Source organism: Arvicola amphibius, chromosome 4 (genome assembly GCF_903992535.2).
Source record: "Arvicola amphibius chromosome 4, mArvAmp1.2, whole genome shotgun sequence".
Lineage (NCBI taxonomy): Eukaryota > Metazoa > Chordata > Mammalia > Rodentia > Cricetidae > Arvicola > Arvicola amphibius.
Window position 1 is genome coordinate 114342038 of NC_052050.1, and position 20665 is coordinate 114362702.

A 20665-nucleotide genomic window follows, 5' to 3' on the forward strand; every position below is an offset into this window, starting at 1 on the left:
TATCTCTTTTATAGTTTATGTTTTCAGCATAGAGATTTATTCCTTCCTTCATCGAATTTATTATTTCTTTCTTTGTTTCTTTCTTTGTTTCTTTCTTTGTTTCTTTCTTTGTTTCTTTCTTTGTTTCTTTCTTTCTTTCTTTCTTTCTTTCTTTCTTTCTTTCTTTCTTTCTTTTATTCTTTCTTTCTTTTTGTTCCAAGACAGGGTTTTTTGTAGCTTTGGAGCCTCTCCTGAAACTAGCATTTGTAGACCAGGTTGGCCTCGTACTCACAGAGATCCTCCTGCCTCAGACCCCCAAGTGCTGGGATTAAAGGCAATCACTACACCTCTCAGTAAAATAAATATACTTTCAGAAAAAGAAAAGTCACAGATATTTCAGGTGTAGTTTTTTATTTCTTTAATGGACACATGGAGATATACAAGGAATACACTGTAATATTTCACTGCAATGCATCATGAACAGATTGGGGCAACTGGTACATCCATTATCAAACATTTATCATTTCCTTTCAGTAGAGAATTTTAACATCCTACTTGATATTTTCAAATGTGTAATTAATTGGCATCCCATTTATTATAATATAATAATTTATAATAATGAGCCATTAATTGGCTCATTATTTTAGTTTTTGTGGCTAGTGTGAATAGAACTTTGTAGATTATTTTTTAAAGTGTATCCTTAACATGAAGAAATGCCCTTGAATGGGGATGGAGCCATGACTTGCTACCCTACTAGACAAACTAGATGTGGGTCCCAAAACCTTCGTGGTGGGCTCAAAACTGTAACTCTAGTCGCATGGGCTTACCCTTTCCTAGGCTCTGACGGCACTCGACATACATGTGATATGACTACAAACAAAAAGGCAGATAATGATACCCATAAAATAAAAATAAATATACTTTTCCTTTCTTTGTTTCTTTCTTTCTTTGTTTCTTTCTTTCTTTGTTTCTTTCTTTGTTTCTTTCTTTCTTTCTTTCTTTCTTTCTTTCTTTCTTTCTTTCTTTCTTTCTTTCTTTCTTTTTGTTCCAAGACAGGGTTTTTTGTAGCTTTGGAGCCTCTCCTGAAACTAGCATTTGTAGACCAGGTTGGCCTCGTACTCACAGAGATCCGCCTGCCTCAGACCCCCAAGTGCTGGGATTAAAGGCAATCACTACACCTCTCAGTAAAATAAATATACTTTCAGAAAAAGAAAAGTCACAGATATTTCAGGTGTAGTTTTTTATTTCTTTAATGGACACATGGAGATATACAAGGAATACACTGTAATATTTCACTGCAATGCATCATGAACAGATTGGGGCAACTGGTACATCCATTATCAAACATTTATCATTTCCTTTCAGTAGAGAATTTTAACAGCCTACTTGATATTTTCAACTGTGTAATTAACTGGCATCCCTCAATCATCTCACTGTGTTATAGAGCATGAGAAGGTATTTCTCCAAACACCTGCTCCTTCTACTTATCCCATCCTTTTTTTCACTTAACTCTCTAGACTCTTCCCAGCCTCTAATAACCACCATTTTACTGTTAATTTATTTCCATAACTCTTCTTCCTTCTGTGTGCATTGTCTTTCTGTGTGTGTCTTATTTCATTTTACACACTGTCCTTCAGTTTTGTCATATTTCTGCTGTTGACATAATTACACATTTTGGTCACTGGAGAGCACTCCATTATGGACACACACACACACACACACACTTCTGTAACCACTCATTTATCCAACACTTAATTGTACTCTACATTTGGCTTATTGTTAGGAATGCTACAAGCAGCCTACAGGTACAGATGTCTCTAACTTTCCAGCAGTGGAATCTGGAAATGATGTAAGTCTCAATATATATATTGAGAAACATCCATGTTGTTTTTCAAAAATAGCTGCATTAATTAACATTCCCACCTAAAATGCACAAATTCCCTTTTTCTATGAGATGTCTATAATATTTAATCTTATTTCTGCCATTTTTGGCATAGTCAACTGGGATGATGTATTTTAATGTAATTCTTTCTAGTTTTCATTTCCTTAGTTATTACTGGAGTTGAGTAATTTTTCCCATTTCTTTACATATTTGAAAACTGCCTATTGATGTCATTTGTTCATTTTCTGTGATTGCTTGAGGTTTTTTTCTGTTTGGGGATTTTTTTTAGTTCCTTGCATATTCTTCTGTTTACCCCTTTTTCTGGCATTTTCTCTGGTTCTGTTGGTTGTTTACTATGCAGAAATTTAAAGTTTGATAAAGCTTAATCTTGTCAACTTCATGTCTTGTTGCTTTTAGACTCATACCCAAACTTTATTTGCCTAGAACAATGCAGACCCATACTCTGCTTCTGTGGACAGTGGTAGGTTTGAACACCATGCAAGAGACCCAGGAGACAGGGTAAAGCATGTCTACCTTGAACTCACTTTCTCCAATGTAGAACTCACTTAAGTATGAAACATTTTTCCCTGTGTGAAACCTGCTAACTTTGAGGGATAAGTATCATGGCCCAGGATACCCATTCCTCTCATTGCCTGGTTTTTGTCTTCTCTGGGGTCCAGGGGATCATCATAAGCTCTATCTTGTCCTAAAGTATTCTAGGAAAATATCTTACCAGTTTATAGTTTTTGTAGGTTTTTTGAGCTCCACCATTTTGTTGACATGTTTCTTCTAAACTCACTCTTGAGAAATTGTTCCTGCTTTCTCTTTAGATTTAGCTAAAGACTAAAGAAGCAGCCCTACCCCCATTCCCAGGGGACACACTTCAAAGATGCTACATATAATTCTGCACATTTAAGAAGACCCCAGATGACAAAAATGAGCTCACTCCTCTAAAACTCTATAAGCCAGATTAGATTTTGCATATAGAGATGGGGGAATCTTTTTTTCCCATCTGGACTAAACACAAGCATTAAGTTACAACTAACAAGACAATAAATTTCAGATTGTGTACCTTTCTACTGAGTAGCAATTACAAGGTGCTAGGCAGGATTCTAAGTGTCTTGGTTTACAGCACTGCTGTAACATTTAAAGAATGAAAGCAGTTTCGACTGCATCCCACACCACCACGACCAAGGTAGAGATTTCTAACATTGCTCATGAAATTCTACATCATTTTTAGTAATTAGATTTTTTTTCTTCAAAAAAAATGAACCAGAGCAGTTTTTTATTATTTTTAATCAGTACCATCTACCTATGGTGACACCAAAAAGAGCATCGTTCAGTGAGTAACAGAAAAGACTCATCCTTTGTTTTGAGGATTCAGTGTTGTAAATTCGAGTTGGGTGTTTCATATAGATTCTAAAGTTGAGAATTGAGGCTGAGGCCTCAATTACAGAATGATCCTATGTAAGTAATTCTACAGAATTAATGGTACCATGCTAGTGAATTACTAGATGAATATATTTCACACAAATGAAACCAATGAGGTTATTATTTCAACAATCTGTATATACAATTAAAATGAAGCAAAACATTAGCTATATGTTTCTTTAAAGCTTCACAAAAATCAATAAAAACAAAATTTTTACAAGTAGCTTCTTTTGTAAAATGTACTATTTCAACAGCCATCTCTCAGAAGTATAATCCTTTTATGTTGATTTGGAAAAATGTATTACATTTTCAGGATACTGCTATTTTTTTCTAGTTTTAATAATTTTTTACATATATTAACAGAGAAAATATTTAAAAACGATATTTGTTTGTGTCTCACAGAGTATAAAAAAAATCTTCAAACATGAATATGCAAATTCTACATCTTCTCATTCAATCCTCAATAATTTGGAGACATAACATTTTTAGTCAATCATTTAAAGAAACTAAGTTTTAGGCACATCAAGTGGGATGGCCAAGAATGCTCAGAGCCAAGCACAGCAAGTTGCTTGCTCATTGCATTTTATTGTGTATGATTTTCTGATCATCAATGAGAATAAAACCTATATATCTTTCAACGCTTATATGGTGATATTTTAGGTGATTTACAAAGTTTTTCTTTTCACACTTTTTCAAACTTCTCATGAAAAGACTCAGACAATTGTTCAAATGCTAAAACAACGTTGTCGTCTTCATTTTCACACAGTTCACGTAAGGAGACACTGCAAATAGAATACATACATATATACATACACATATATATATATACCATTAGTCAACTAAGGGTCATGAGTATTATTTAAAAAGCTATCCTGTAAAGTGATGAAATATTATTAGCAAATTATAAGGAATACTTATAAGAAACAAATTCATTAACCAAATAATTTATATACAAAACAAATAGGAAAGGAAAAGGAAAATAAGTGCAGTGCCTTTATTACCAAAGAGTAATTGAAAGGCTACCAAATTCTATGTACTTGGATCCGTGCTCCCTTAAATAGTACAACAAAAGTTTCTTTTCTTTTCTCTGTATATCTTCTGGACATACTTGTGGGGTTTGTTGTTGTTGTCTTGTTATTTGGTTTTGGTTTTTGTTTGTTTTTGTTTTTGTTTTTTGTTTTGTTTTGCAGCTATTGCAGTCATAAAAGACTGTAATTCACAATAGAGAAGATAAGTTTTCTTTATTTCTCCAGGTAGGAGAGAAAAAAATGAATGTGGGACATGGCCAGTAGAATAATGGTCCTCATCTAATTTAGATGTCTTCACCTAAATCCCCAGAAACCTGTAACCATGTTAGGCTCCATGCCAATGCAGAATTACCAACATAGAAGAGGCCACAGGTAATAATTAATCTTGAATGCAGGGGGTTATTCTGGGTCCTCTAGGTAGAACCAATGGACTTCTCCAAAGTGCTCATGGTGTGAGGAAAGTAAGAACTGATGTCAGAGGAGTGAAATGTGGACACTTGATTTGATACACAGTCTCAGCTCTCTCCACTGAACATCCCTGACCTCAAAGACATCAGGAAATAGTGAGCAGGGGAACCCCTAAAATGATGCAGACAAGGTTGGGAAAGAGCCAAGGTTTCCCAGAGTGTCCAGATACCCAGTTTTACACAGTGGAAAACACTTATGACTTTTGACCTCCAGAATGATAATATTTAAGTAGGTTTATATCATTACATGACAACTTGCTACATTAGCATTAAGAAACTGGTACAAAGGCATGAAGAAAGAAAGAAGAAACACAGAATGAACAGTTCATAGAGAGTAGCCTTGGTGGAAATAAAGCCCAATCTAACATCTTATTTGCCTTTCATTGTTTAATACTTTGCCCCTACTAGAGATTCATCTTCCTGGGGCCTTAACTCATCAACAACTGAAATCTCTATCTGCAACATTAATTTACTTCTCCTGAGTTACAGACTAATCATTGCGATGATGTCTTCTGATAGCCACATGAATGATATCCTCTGATATCCACAATATACAAATTCTATTTTTTAACTTCTCCACAAATGTCACTTTCACAATGTAGTGTGTGTGTGTGTGTGTGTGTAAGAGAGACAGAGGGAAAGAAAAAAGAGATTCATTAACAACAATTTAAACTTTGGTCATCTTTACCTACTATATGAACATAAGTATCAGTATTTGTGGAGTTAATATCCTGAATCGTTACTTCCGTTTCCTTAATTCAGACCTTCATTCATTTCTGACAACCCTCACTGTTGCACACTTTGAGACAATCTGACATGTCAACCACATAGAAAGACTGTAGATCTATGCCACACTCATATTCACTGTTCTGTGTCCATGATGCTCAAAATATGCAGCCATAGTTCTAAAAGGTAACCCTGAATTATCCTCCTGAAAAAGACTCAGATTTTCCAGGAACCATAAACTAAACTGAGTCTTTCTTCTTTCTATAAGTTGCCTTGGTTCACAGTGTCTTATCACAGCAACAGAAAAGTAGCTAATACAAAAAAACTATAAGAGTGGAAGTTAAAAATCCTTGTACCTCAAGTGTTTAAAAGTATCTCAAACAAATGATGCAACCACATTGGTTAGATGAACAAATGAATTAATGTTATTTTTTCAGCCTGGCTTTTGACTCAACTCTAGTATCTCTGGAGGATACTGAGTTGTTATTAAGATTAAACTTTGGATAATTACGTGCCACCTCACCTAGAGATGCTGTAGATCAGTGATCTTAACTTGGGGGTCATATATCAGATATTCTACGTATCAAATATTTACATTATGATTCATAATAGTAGCAAAATTACACTTACAAAGTAGCAATGAAATAATTGTGTGGTTGGGGGTCACCACCACATGAGAAATTGCAATACAGGATCACAGCATTAGGATGGTTAAAAACCACTGCTATAGATGAACAAAGGTATTCCCTCTGCTCTTGTGTGCCTCAATTTCACACTATGTGTGTGTATATGTGTCTAATTCAGCTCTGACCAAGGAAATAAAACAAATAATTGCTTATTAAGGATGTAATAATGATAATATTTATGATCACTTTTAATATACCCATGGTAAAATAAAGAAACACTGTTAAAGTGTTGAAATTCACTTACACCTGAGGGACTGGGCGATGATCATTTAAATAGGTGACATTACATGGTCAATGGAGCCTAAGGATGGGGTGTTCATATAAAGTTTAATATTGCTTGTGATTAACTAGGCTTTGTTGCATATCAAAAAAGGAAGTGACTATGCACTGACAGTTAGACAAACGCCATAGAAAAATATAGGTTGTAGCAAGATATTCAAGAGGAAGCACATGATATAACCTGGAGACCTGATGTTACATCAGAAACATTGTGTGTTTATCAAGATTTTGCAATTGAGACCACTGGGAATATTAGAATATGTTATCAGTAATGTTCTGGACTAGTTTCCTGTTAGTGTTAGTGCCTGAGCCTAAGACTCTATCTAGATGGACCTTAATCTCCAAAGTACTATGTAATTAATTATATTAGAGAATATAACCAAGCGGTTGTACAGATGGAGATTCATAAGCCCTCTAAGACGTGGAAATGAATGGTGTGTGACAGGCTCCATGATACTTTTCCATACCTGGACCATGAAAAAACTCAACATTTTTAAATTACAATTAAATTTCTGAAAAATAGGAAACATGTAACATACCTGATAGATTTAATGGTAAGGTAAAAATCTTTCAACAACCGGTAAGCTTCCCCAAGATTTATCCTAAACAACAGAAAAACTAAAATTAATGATGCAAAATTATCTACTATTATTAATTCACCCCAAAATTATAGCTGTCTTAGCCATGGTAACACAAGCTGTTTCTATGTTTGTTTGCTTAACTTGTTTGTTTGGGGTTTGGGGTTTTTTATGTTTCTTGGTTTTTGTGCTTTTTAAATAGGTGGCTCACAATTGGTCAAAGTGCTGAGGGTAAGTAACAGCTGAGCACTAATACCTATTTGGAACATCTGTGTCACCTCACCAAGGCAGGGCATCACAGAAGAGGAGACAAGAAGAACTAAGAGCTGGAAGTGAGGGGAGTGCTGTGAAATGCCAGCTTCTGGGCATGGTATGACTCATGACTCCCAGGAGCTGAGGTCGCCTGCACAGGGTCTGTGCTAGAGGGACCACTAACATCCATCATGCATGGATGAGAAAGGGACCATTAACATCAGGTGTGGATGAGAGAAAGACCATTAACATGCTGACATGGATGAGCAGTAGGTAGGCTCCTAGGGCCTGTGAACTGAAGAAGGGAGAATTGTTTTTCTTCAGGATCATAGTCACTGGTAGGTCCCTGTGCTCCTCACTCATGTAGGCAGCCCTCATATAACTCAATGGGTCCCAAAATAAAAGAAAAAAAATTCGAAGACTCCAAAATGGGAGGATGATTTGCCGGGCTTTAGGGGTACAATTGGGAAAAGATAAACGATGTGGATGAAGTGTAGCCATATTGTCTTATATACAATTATAAGATTATCAACGATTAAGTTTAAAAAACTTAAAATAATATTTGCTAATGCAACAACTACTTTCTTGACAATAATAAATCAAGTTGAATAGACAAGAGTGTTCTAGGAGTTTTCTGAATACTATCAAAACTTTTTATATCTTAATAAGTATTGTTCAAATTTTTATATCATATATATATTTAATTCCTTGGTGTATTTGGCTCTAGATGTATGTGTTTAGCATTTTGGAAAATATTTCTATGGACATAAATATCTATTATACTTAGCATAACTAATTATTTTTTGAAATTATCAAGAGAGAAGATACCTATTTACCTGGTCAAACCTCAGAAGGGATCCTTGCTTACAGCAGCCAAGTGCAAATGTGTTACGTGGCAGTTTTCTTCCTTGACTGTCCAACTTTTGTGGCCACAACACAGTAATTGTATGCAGAGTGACCTAAATAATGCTTGGTTCTTTTTATACTTATAGAAATGGCTTCTCTGACAACAAACTAAAATAACTGTCTCAGAACCAGATATGAAAATTAGATACTTTATATTCTCTCAGGCCTTAAGCAATACCAGATTGTTACTTGTCATTAAAATACCAAATGATGCTTACATAGAACTCTAATAAATATAAAGATATATTATATTTGAATATTCACAAAGATACATTCTGAATATATATTTAGGTAAGTCAGTTGGTATAAATGCCAAAAATTTGCTGACAAACTAGAAATAAAAATAGTATAGTATTTCATCATCTTTATCATCAGTCTGGAAGTGAAAATCTAACATACATGGCAGGGTTAACCGTTTCTTGGAATTATCAGGAGAGAACGTACCTATTGTCCTGTTCTAATCCCACAAGGGATCCATGCTTATAGAAGTCAAGTACATATGCGTTAAGTGGCAATTTTCTTCCTGTACTATCGAATCTGTGTGTCCACAGCACCGGGGCTTGGGTATGATTGATACCAATTGTGTTTAGAACGACCTAAAGAAATAGAATTTTTGAATGGTTATTCACAAGGAGAGAAGACTTTTAACTTAGAACCTGTAGTCATTTCATCTTCATCAATGCTCTTCAAGAACACTCTGTTGGTAGAAGAACAGCTGCCTTCTGAACATATTGAGGCAGAGCATCCTAGGGCATGGCTTGGCTCCACCTGTGAAGAGGACTGTCCTCCAAGCATGTTGACAGCAAGTCCACCAGCCTTGCTGGAATAGAGCAACACTGACTAGGAAAGAAAAGGTAATTAAAAAAATTTCACATCTCCTTAACAGTTCAGAGATTACCTTTGCAAATGGGGTTTCACAGAGCAGGAGGCCAGCAAGTGACAAGAGAATATTAAACTGAACAAGTATAATGATTTTCAGAATCAACATTCAGAATAAAAAAAGTAGAGAATGGATAAAACAAAAACAATAAAAAAGAGAAGAAAGGAAATAAGTAGTTTTCTGTCTCCATTTGTTTTGCAAAATCTCTGCCTCATGTGACCAACAGGAGTTCTGATATAGGGCTAGTGACACTGTAAACAGGCCCAACTACAGTCTAGAGTATAATTGTTTGTTTTGTTTACTTTTTACTCTTTGGTCTTTGGGGGCCTGCAACTCAGCTCCCAAATAAATCACACAGAGACTCATTCTTACTTATGAAAGTCTAGCCTTAGCTTCATTTATTTTTAGCAGCTTTTCTTAACTTATATTACCCCATCTATCTTTTGCCTCTGGATTTTTACCTTTCTCTATTTCTGTATACCTTTCTTTATTTCTTATTTCATGGCTTGCTGTGTATCTGGGTGGCTGGCCCCAAAGTCCTGATCCTTATCCTACTCCTTATCCTGCTCCTTGATCTTTCTTCCCAGATTTTGCCTCCTATTCATTCTCTCTGCCTGGAAGCCCCACCTATCCATTTCCTGCATTATTTGCTATTCAGCTCTTTATTAGTTCAATCCGTGTTTTAGACAGGCAAAGTAACAGCTTCACAGAGTTTAACAAATGCAACACAAAAAGAATGCAACACAACCTTCCATCATTAAACGAATGTTCTACAGCATAAACAAATACAACACATCTTTAACTAATATTCTACAACACTAGAGTGGTTTGGGAGTCATGGGTAATAGTCATGAACATTTTAATATTTCTATTTTCTTATGACCCAGAAAGTTACAACTAAGAGAAAGTAGTACACATTACCAGACATTAATACCAAGTGTTTGTAGCAACAGAGAATTAAAAACAGGCCAAATATAGACAGAAGGCAGAGCAATGTATAGTTTTATATTGTGAAGTATTATGGTATATGGAAAATAATTTAGAGCTTCATGTCAAAACATGTTGCTGGATAATGCTTTTGTATACTGTAAAAATTTGTCAGTCATAATGCTTTACTAAAATGCTGATTGGCCAGTAGCCAGGCAGGAAGTATAGGTGGGGTAAACTGATTAAGAGAATTCTGGGTAAAGGAAAGTCAGAGACATGGTTGTTATCCAGAAGCAGAAGAAGCAAGATGAGAATGCTGTACTGAGAAAAGATACCAAGCCATGTGACTTAACATAGATAAAATTATGGGTTAATTTAAGTTGTAAGAGATAGTAATAAGACTGGACAATAGGCCAAACAGTTTATAATTAATATAACCCTCTGTGTGTTTAGTTGGGATTGAATGACTGTGGGACCAGGCAAATGTCTACAAATTGGGGCCCAAAAGTTTGATAAGAATATCCACATAATGCCTGAGAATGCTTTAAAAGAAAAGGATTCTAGACAGATAAGAACAGAATCAAATGCAGCTTCTAGGTAACCATTTTTACTCCCATAGGCTCTGTTTAATGCCAGCAAGCAGAGACTGGGATCCTTTACAAAAGGTTCCCTGACTCAGGGTTAGCAGCAAAATCCCCCCAGCTCTTTTAAGAGGCCTTCCACCAAATCTTTAAATGGTGTTTATGAACAGTGGGTCACATACTTCTTGGTGGTGGCATGCTTCTTGAACCTAGGAACTCCACAAAGTTGTTGCAAAAAAAGTGACTCCTTCCAGTACTTCCACCATGAACCGAGATTCAGGAAGACAAAAACTTGGGCACATCCACCTGCCAAAGTCACTGCTTTAATCCTATCCATGACTCTTAACAGATTAAAGACTCAGAAAAAGATATTGATGAACAGTAAAGACAAATTCACACAGAAAATAAAACCTTCTAGTGTTTTATAGTGTTTAAAAATAAATATAGACTTGAAAAAAATAAGGTCTTTTAAAAAATAGATAGCTAGGTGTGTTAGTTAATGCCTTTAATCCCAGGCCTTGGGAGGTAGAGGCAGGTGGATTTCTGTGAGTTTAAGGCCAGCATGGACTACAGAGTGAGTTCCGGACAGCAGAACATACACAGAGAATCTCTGTCTCAAAAACTAAAAATCTTAATAATTAAAAATAATGAATTAGAACAAGAAAAAAGTCACAGAAAGAAAGAAAAGATATTGTATGTTATTGAATTGTTTTTTTGAGTATTGAGCAACAACAGCCAAAAGACATTTGCTTATTAATGCTGCTAGATTAATCCAATCTATATATTTTAAAAATGTCTTGACTTCAAAATTCAAGTGAAAAGATATGTTTCTTTGGAGATAAAGTTTTGCTTTTGTTACCACAGGAAATGAGAGGTTGTGGATTCATTCTTGGTTAAGAAAAATAAGGTTTGAGGAATACCTCCTGAAAAATCTCCAATGGGAACAAATAAATGATCCAACATTTTAGAGCACCTCTGTGGCAGTTTCTTCTTAGTTCTGTATCCAGAATAGCTTCAAGGCTGCTGGCTAAGATGATGTAGTCACACAGAATACTCCAGGCAAGACCTGACCAAAATTTGAAAATTCTAAATTTTCTTTGGATTCCTGTAAGATTATCAGCACTGCCAATCATCAGGAAGTAGCCTAGAAAACATTGCCCACACCCCCTCCCCACGAAAATGGATTATGAATGTTTGTCTTTATTTAGGGTGTTGGTTACAAGTTGCTACAGACAATGGTCAGGAAAAAAGCTAAACAAAGGAGATGAAATTCAGGGTCTTGTTTTGAAAAGAAAAAGGAAGAAATGCTGTACACTATAAAGATTTCTTACTAGTACTGGTTTAATAAAATGCTGATTGGCCAGTAGTCAGGCAGGAAGTAGAGGCAGAGCAGCCAGACTAAGAGAATTCTGGGAAGAGGAAAGGCAGAGGAGTAGTTGTCATCCAGAAGCAGAGGAAGCAAGATGAGAATGCTGCACTGAGAAAATAACCAAACCACATGGTTAAGATCTAAGAATAACGGGTTAAGTTGTCAGTGTTAGTTCATAATAACTACAAAAGCATAGATGAATCTTACAGATATTAAACTAAATACAGGAAAAGATACTCCAGGAGAGTGAAATTAGCCATCCCTTCTCTTTTATATGATAAAACACAAGCATAAAAAATAGTCATTTGTAAATAATTATTTTCAGAAAAATTTGGAAAGTTGGGTAACTTTAGTGGAGCACAAGGAAATGAAATACAGAAGAGGTGTGAGTCCACAATTTATGTGTATTCCTCTCTTTATAAGCCACTAGAATATAACATTAAACTAACAAATAATACAAGTAAGTGAAATTTTTAGAGAATGTACCTTATTATAGTAAAACAAATTTCTATAAAGTGAATTGGGTCAAGTAAAAATCAGGCTATGGTCAAGTGACATGAGTCTAAATACTTATAACAGATGCTTCAAAATGAAGGAAAAAGAAGCAGAAGCTGCTTTCTAGAACTCTGTGGGCAGCAAGGGTGAGTGGGAATCCTCATGAGAGCTCAGGCATACACCTAAGTTTCTTCTAATTGATGCTGATGAAGGTGAGAGGGAATGAGTTCATGCATGCACCTTCTAATAGATGCTGATATTGCAGCAACAAGACTCAGATTTTCTAGCTAATTCTTATGTGTAAATGCCCATCTGAATTTTCATGGAAATCTTGCATGTAAAAGGAAGTAAAGGTAATTGTTATATTTCATAAATTAATTGCATAATAAATGGAAAGCAGAATTATTTTGTTATTGTCTTCTCCCTCCTCCTCTTCTCTCTCCAGTCCCTTCTCATCCTGAAACAGGAAGGCACTATAGCCCTGCCTGAAACTCATTATGCAATATTCAAATTGGTAGCAGTCCTCCTGTCTCAGCATCTCCAGTTATGCTGAGAATCCCCAGTTATGTGATGGGCATGAGCCATCACATCCATCTTGGGAAAAGAAACTAAAATGCTCAAAAATTAGTAGTGTTTATTCAACATATGTAACCAGCAATCTCTTACATATCCAACCAGTTTTTTACAGTGATCCATGCAAAATAAAGAAATCAAAACTCCTAAAAATTATTTTTTGTAAAATTATTTTTTTGATATGCCTGACTAACTGATATATATGGGAGGCCCACAATTTTCTGAAAAGAAAGAAGGAGTGTATGGCTGGCAGGTTAAGAGGGAAGGTTGGGGGAAGAACTAAGAGGAGAGGAGAGAGGAAGAGAAAATTGTTATCTGTGATGAGGCTCGGAAAATTAATAAATAAAAATATTTTTCTTACAATGGAAAGTACAATGTTTTATCATCTGTATGCTAGCATTCCACAGCCTCGACAGCAGTCTGTTTTACTACACCACTTAGACTGGAGCAAATGTCCTGAGAGACTGATTAATGAACATCACTCTTTACTTACGTTATCTGAAACTCCTGGATGAAGCAAATCCACATCAAAGTTTCCAGACAGACAAACAAATGGTGAAACTGCCATCCTTCCTTCCCTGCAGCTCATCAGGTGAGACACAAGTGGCGAGTCTTCACGTTCCTTACCTGTGAATTCTGACCAGAACAGGCTGAGATAAATCGCTTTTGTTGTTCTTTTTCCTTTAGTTTTTGTTTTTAGACCATGTTGGGAATACCCACAGAAACAGGAGACCTGAGCAAGTGTGAGCTCACTGACTTGGGACTGACAGCTGTGGAACCTGCATAAGACTGAACTAGACCCTCTGAAGCAGGTGACAGCTGTGGTTTGGACAGTATGTGAGAGACAGGGACCAGTGTTTATTTCCTACTGCATAAGCTGGCTTTTTGGAGCCCATTCCCTATGGTGAGACACCTTGCTCAGCCTAGATACAGGGTGGAGGGCCTTGGTCCTGCCTCAAGTGATGTGACAGACTTTGTTGACACCCTATGGGAGGCCTCACCCTCTCTGAGGAGTGGATGGGGTGGGGAGAAGGTAGGGGGAGCAGGAAAGGGAGAAGGAACTGGGATTAGTATGTAAAATAAGATTGTTTTAAAAATAAAAAATAATAAAAGAAAGAATTCCTCTGGATTCTCTTGTCTCAGAGAAATCCTTGCTCCATTTTCTAGGACTGAGCCAAAGTCAGCCCTTAATCAAAACCATATAAAAATGATTCAAATTGGTTTTAGTTTCATTCTCCACTACCATTTTAACTGCCAGTCCCAACCTCCCCAACTTTCTTTTGCTTATTCTAAGGCAAGCTGACTTTTCTGAAGTGCCAGCCTTCTGAGACAAAAAACGGTAGAGTTGGAGACTTGGAGCACTGCCAACGGCCTGCATCCCTAGCATCCATATTACATGTCCTTGGGCAGGATTATTACTAAACTGAGCCACAGGGAACTGAAACACACTTACCAATTTTTGACAAGGGGAGTTGATATTCCTGTTTCATATCAGCCAATCGGGACACAATTAGCAGAAAAGCAGCAAAGTCCTCTGTCACTTGAGTGTTGTACTCAAGCAGGGCCTCACTGAAGTCCTCAGGGAGGTCATCAAGGAACACCTAAATGCCAAAGGTTTTTCAGAGAGCAGAGAACACCTTCCTAAAAAACTGATAACTTGAAGCAATGAAGGTAAAAGACCAGACAGTATAACTTTATTGTTTTCAATATAGCCACTTTTTCTTTTTTTCTTGATTGAAATGAGGTTAAATTTTTTGTTCTTACTTGCACTTGAAAGAGCAAATGCTCTACTCATAACACTTGCTCTGATGCTCCCTAATGAAAACAGCTCTTGTAAGAGCAGAAGTACATCCTCAACTGCCACTGGACTCATGAATAATCTCAAAGGATCTAGGGACGCGTTTGTAGAGCAAAGAAGATAGAGCTTCTTTTCAGGCTCAGAATCAACTGCACCTGGTTGAGAGGTTTTGAAATTCTCACTGTCTTCATTGGGCTAACACCGTTGATGAGTTTTTCAACCTGTACACATGAAAGCTCTGTATCTCTAATTTTTTGTAGGTTTGTGTTTGTAAACTACAACATATAAAGTATGCCCCCACAAATCATCTTCACTTAAGACTTCTAGACTAGACCTGAAGAACTGCGAAGACAGGAACTGCACGTTTCTCATCCATGCCATCACTGCTACAGCAGGAAGTTACATGGATGGCGCTAAGAAAATCAACGCAAAGCACCAAGAAGAGCAGAAGGAGTGCTATGAACAACCTCATGGAAATAAATGCAACTGTTTAATTAAATAGACAAATGCACATTTTCAAAAATGACCAAGCAAGATGAAAATATTAAAATTGGAGAGCTGTTTCTAAGACTCCAGAAGTCAAGGGATGGTTTCCCAGACAACTCTGTAATGCTTTCTCAGAGATGACACTGTGACATAGTCACATCTCCAGACACAATTTAACAATGAGGGTGACTTTGGGGCTTAAATGTATAATTATCTGCATTTCATGTGTGTGTGAACATGAATATGTGTGTGGGTGCTCCACCTTATATTTTGAAGCAAGGTCTTTCACCATACTGAGAGCTCTCCAATTAGGCTATCCCGCCCCAGGCAGCTCCAGGGATCCACATTTCTCTGACTTTGCAGTTCTGGGATGACAAGGTATGTCACAATGTACATCTCTTCATGTGAGTGCTGGGAATGCACACTCAGATCCTCATGAGTGCATGGCAAGCACTGTATCAAGTCATCTTCCCAGCCCCTGTACACCCTTTCATTAATACTTCATTTGAATGGAATCAATTAAAATCATGAATGTACTTTCTTCATATTTATCACATGGTATGTAACCTTTAAACATTCACAGAGTGACTTTTAAGTTATTGAAAAACATCACACTATTTCCAAAAGGAACAAATTAGCATATAAAACACATTAACTACCCTATATTTATAAAAACCTATTGCTGCTGAATTATTTATGGCACAATTTATATAGTATTATTAATTAATTTTATCAGAAGATTTTACCTTTGATTGATAAAACTTGATGTTAGCATCTTGGAACTTGGCTGGAATATATTTTCTTCCAAAAAGATTTGCCAATACTAAAACCAGCTTTTCCATTACATCTTCAGAAAAATGTTTTGAACCTGTAAAAAACAAAAGTTCTATGTCATATATTTGAAAAATGGTTACATCATTTTTTTCATTTCTAAAATAAATGCTATGTTCATTTCATAACAACTTTAGAATAACTTCATCTGCAGATGCTTCTCTCTTGAGCTTTTTTGTTCCTGCATTTACCGTCATTATCATCTTTATCTTTCCTACTACTGGACCTTGCTTACTTTGACTAAATTTATGATAATGTCTCTGTCTTTGTCAATGTTCTATGGCTGTAAAGAGACACCATGGCAACTCTTACAAAGAAAGCATGTAATTGGGGGTCTTGTTTACAGTTTCAGGTGTTTTGTGCATTATCATCATGGCACACAGGCAGACATGGTTCTAGAGAAGCAGCTAAAAGTTCTACATCTGAATCATGAAGCAGAAAGAAGAAAGTGAGAGCCACTGGGCTTGCTTGAGCTTTCAAAACCCCAAAGCCTACCCCCAGTTACACACTTCCTCCAATTGGGCCACATCTATACCAAGAAGGCCATATCCCCCCTCAAGTTGTACATTTCCAAATGACCACGCATTCAAACATATGAGCCGGTAGGGGAATATTCCTATTCAAATCAACAAAGAGATCTTGCTACTGTAACTGCTAGTTGCCAAGTTAATGAGGAGCTGCAACAGATCCATCTGCAGCATCACTACCTGCTCATCACTGGAATGTCTTTCCCCATACACTTATGGATACAGGTGAGTGAAATTCCAATAGTTCCTCAGTAATAATTTAAAATCCGTACCACTGTTATAGTAAAGAGAACTTTACATTGACTTCTAAATTTATTCAAAATGTAATCAAAATATGCAATGTTTTTAATAATTTTCAAAGTTCAGGAAATAAATTTGGAATACATTCTCTGATACGAATGTTTTTGAACCTTTCTTTTTTTTTTTTCTTTCTCATGGTTTATTTTTTTTATATTTAAAAATTTCCATCAGGCACTGTATAAATATGCCTGATTTCCTATTGGATTTCAATCAAGCATTAAGCAAAAGAAAAAAGATAAAAAGATCAATAGATCAATATGATAGTATCCCTGTCATGTGCTCAACAATCTCTTGTCATTTAAAAGTACTTCCTTGATAATCAGATTGTTAATCAGGAGAAGCTGAGTTGGTAATATGGAAATGAACCATAATTCCTCTCACCTCCATTTGAAACATTCTCCTTTCCTTTTTCTTATTCCCTATGCCAATATATTTCTTATGAATCAATTTATTAGTGATTTTCTGGACTTTGCAGGGGTTTTTGAAACCTCAATGCATACTCTATAGTGACTCACTTCCTGTAAATGACCACACTTCCTATGCTTTCAGACAGTGCCACTTCCGGCTGACCAAGTATGCAAATCTAAGAGTCTATGCAGTCTATGTCCACGCAAACCACCACAGTCTACTTGTTGACCCCCCCACCCAGGTCTGTAGTCATAGTATAATGCAAAATGCATTTTGTCTAAGTTCAAAATTCCCCATACTTGATCACAGTCTCAACACTATTTAAAATTCCAAAGTTCAATGTCCTTTATGAAATTCAAGGCAATCTCTTTACTATAACTCCCTATAAATTCGAACTATAAAGGCAGGTCACATGCTTCCAATGGCTTGCTCCTTTTTGTTGCATGCTTTAAATTACAACACAAAGGCACAGGATAAACACTATCATTCCAGGAGGGAGGAATGTGAGCATACTGAGAGACCAAAGCAAGACTGAAAACCAGTTGGGCAAACTCAACATTCTGCATCTTTATGTCTGATGTCAAGACACTCTTCAGACTCCAACTCCTTTCAGCTTTTGCCACTGTTACTTCTCTCTCTTGGGCTGGTTCCACACCTTGTCTGCAGCTCTCCTTGACAGGCATCCCACAGTTCTGGCATCCCCAATATATCGAAGTCTGTAACACAATCTGGGCTTCACTTTCACAGATCTGTGCAATGGCCTCTCTGAGTCTCCATGCAGGGATGCCAATAACAATGCCTGGCCTCAGGAGCTTCCCTTAGTCACAGAGCAAGATTCCATAACCCTTTTCTTGTATTCTTGACCCTAAAGCCAGAACTATGTAGCTAAATTTGCCGAGTTCTCCTGCTTGCTGGAGCTAGAACTTGGTCCTGTCTTTTAATTACATCTGCATAAGCTTTCTGCTGTTCATGATTTCTTTCATTGCTGTAGTGTTGAGCTTCACACTACAGAATGGCACCCAGTGTGGATAACTGAATCCACAGAAAGCTCGAGAAAGCTTGGGAAAGAATAGAGTAAATCATGTTTTCTTGATAACAGCAATTTCTCAGGTCTGGCTCTGCTTGTTAGAGGCAAGCAAGTGGTTTCATCTGGGAGAGGCTTCCTGACTTGGCTTTGGCTGCAAAACCCTGCAGCTCTTTTAAGAGGTCCTGCTATGAAACACTTAAATGGTGTTGATGAAAATTAACTGCATGCTTTTCGGTTTTCATCCATAGCAGGAAAAAAATTGTGCTGTTTAAAATTGCCAGTTTTCTGGGCTGTCCTGCCAGGGGAAACTCTGACTCTTTCAAGCAGGAGGTTCTGACTATGGAGCTTTTGAGTGTTAACACTGTTGCAGCTTGCTTGCTGGCAGGGACCTTGAAACACTGTAGAGCTGTGGCAATGAACATGACTCTGGCTGGTATCTCAGCCACAAGGCTGGATTCGCAGAAAGCTAAGGAATGGGCTGGATCTAGCTGTCAAAGTCACGGCTTTAGTCCTACCGATATTGTTTGGTAAATTAAAGACTCATGTGGTCAGAAACAGAGAGAGAGATACAGTAAAGATAGATTCAAAGATGAAGAAAACCTCTAAATGGTTTACAATGTGTTAAAAATATATGCAGGCTAAAGGTTAAAGTTCTTAAAAGTAAAAAAGAAAAAGAAAAAAAGGAAGTAGTTTGTTGTGGTACACACCTTTAATCCCAACACTTGGGAGGCAGAGGTAGATTGACCTCTGTGACTTCAAGGTGTGGTAGCACACACCTTTAATCCCAATGCCTGGGACAGGCAGATCTCTGTGAGTTCAAGGTGTTGTAGCACACACCTTTAATCCCTGCACTGGGGAAGCAGAGGCAGGTGGATCTCTGTGAGTTCAAGGTCAGCCTGGTCTACAGGGTTATTCCAGGACAAAGATATATAGAGAACCTGTCTCAAAAAATAAAAGTAAAAATAAACAAAATAGAGATTAAAATAAAGCCTCACAATGATGGAAAATACACAGAGAATCTTGATGCTGTATGCTATTATGCTCTCTTTGAATTGTTTGGATGCTGAGGAAGATGCAACAGATGCTAAAAGATATTTGTTTATAAATGCTGCTGAACTAATCCAAGATAGATATTTTGAAAATACCTTGACTTCAGAATTTGGATCTAAGGATATGATACTTTGGAAACGAGATTCTTCTTTTGTTTCTACAGAAAATGAGACACTGTGGATTCCTCCTTCTGTCCCAATATGGTATGATAGACCACGCCCTCCTGAAAGGTTGCTGTGAACATCTTCAGAAAATTACTTCACCCAACTGATGACTGAGATGAACCTGACATACAGGTTACACTATGAAAGATCTAATTAACAGTGTCCCCATTCAGCAGGAAGAAGTTTGGAGAGAAATAACTGTGCCCATGTTCCCAAATATTGTTTATAAGTGTTCTTTTACATTTAAAGGGGGATATGATATAGATATGAATAATTTGCATTGATATGGATTTTGCTTTAGTGATTTAAATTTAAGGTCAATTTTGTTATGGGTATATGTATTTCTGATATTGATTGTTATTGTGTAGTTCATTTAAAAATGTACTATATAATTAGGAAATATAGGTTGTTAATGGATAATCATCAATAATAGTTAAGCTTGTAGTCATGTTAGTTAGATTTTCTAGATATACAGAGATATATTTCAGTTAGATAGGCATTCCTAATATCTTTCAAAGACTACAGAATATGGCATTTTAATGGTTTAATAACTTAGGGCTTTTCATGACAATGAGACACGTCTGCTCCTGGCAGCACCAATCTACTTCAAGAGGAAGATGGGCATCGAAGAGGCTCCTTATGGAGTTTGATAGCCATTTGGGCAAGAAACTGCTCTTGCCTGGACTAATACATAAACTGGACACAGAGAACCTGCAGAGAGAGGACTGCTGAACTTGCCTATAGGTGAGATGATCTTGCGGGGTTCCTGATTCATGAAAGAGTCTGCAAGACATTCTGCAGGACACAGCAGATACTGACTGAACTGCCTTCGAAATTTCCTGCTTCATGGAAATGTCTGCTGGATACTTATGGGCCTGTAGGCCGAAGATGGATGCCCCAATGGTACAAAAGAACTTTGGGTGACTGTCCAGGTAGCAAGATGTCTCTGTGATTTCTAGAGTTTTGGAAGTAGCTTACTTCTTGTTCACCTAGGTAATATTATATCCTTCTGGAGTCTTTGATGGAGTTGAAGAA

General features: G+C 36.8%; 1 protein-coding gene across 1 annotated transcript in view; it reads right to left on the reverse strand.

Moving 5' to 3' along the window:
• Positions 1–1204: 1204 nt before the first annotated feature.
• LOC119812945 (probable ATP-dependent RNA helicase DDX60) overlaps positions 1205–20665 on the reverse strand; it is a 107845-nt gene continuing 88384 nt past the window's right edge. Inside the window, exons 33-38 of the mRNA XM_038327990.1 lie at positions 16070–16191; positions 14493–14640; positions 13533–13675; positions 8659–8810; positions 7018–7080; positions 1205–4074 (exon numbers count right to left, since the gene is read on the reverse strand). Of these exons, the coding sequence (XP_038183918.1) occupies positions 3975–4074; positions 7018–7080; positions 8659–8810; positions 13533–13675; positions 14493–14640; positions 16070–16191 (728 nt within the window). The 3' untranslated portion in view covers positions 1205–3974. The remainder of the gene's footprint in view (positions 4075–7017; positions 7081–8658; positions 8811–13532; positions 13676–14492; positions 14641–16069; positions 16192–20665) is intronic.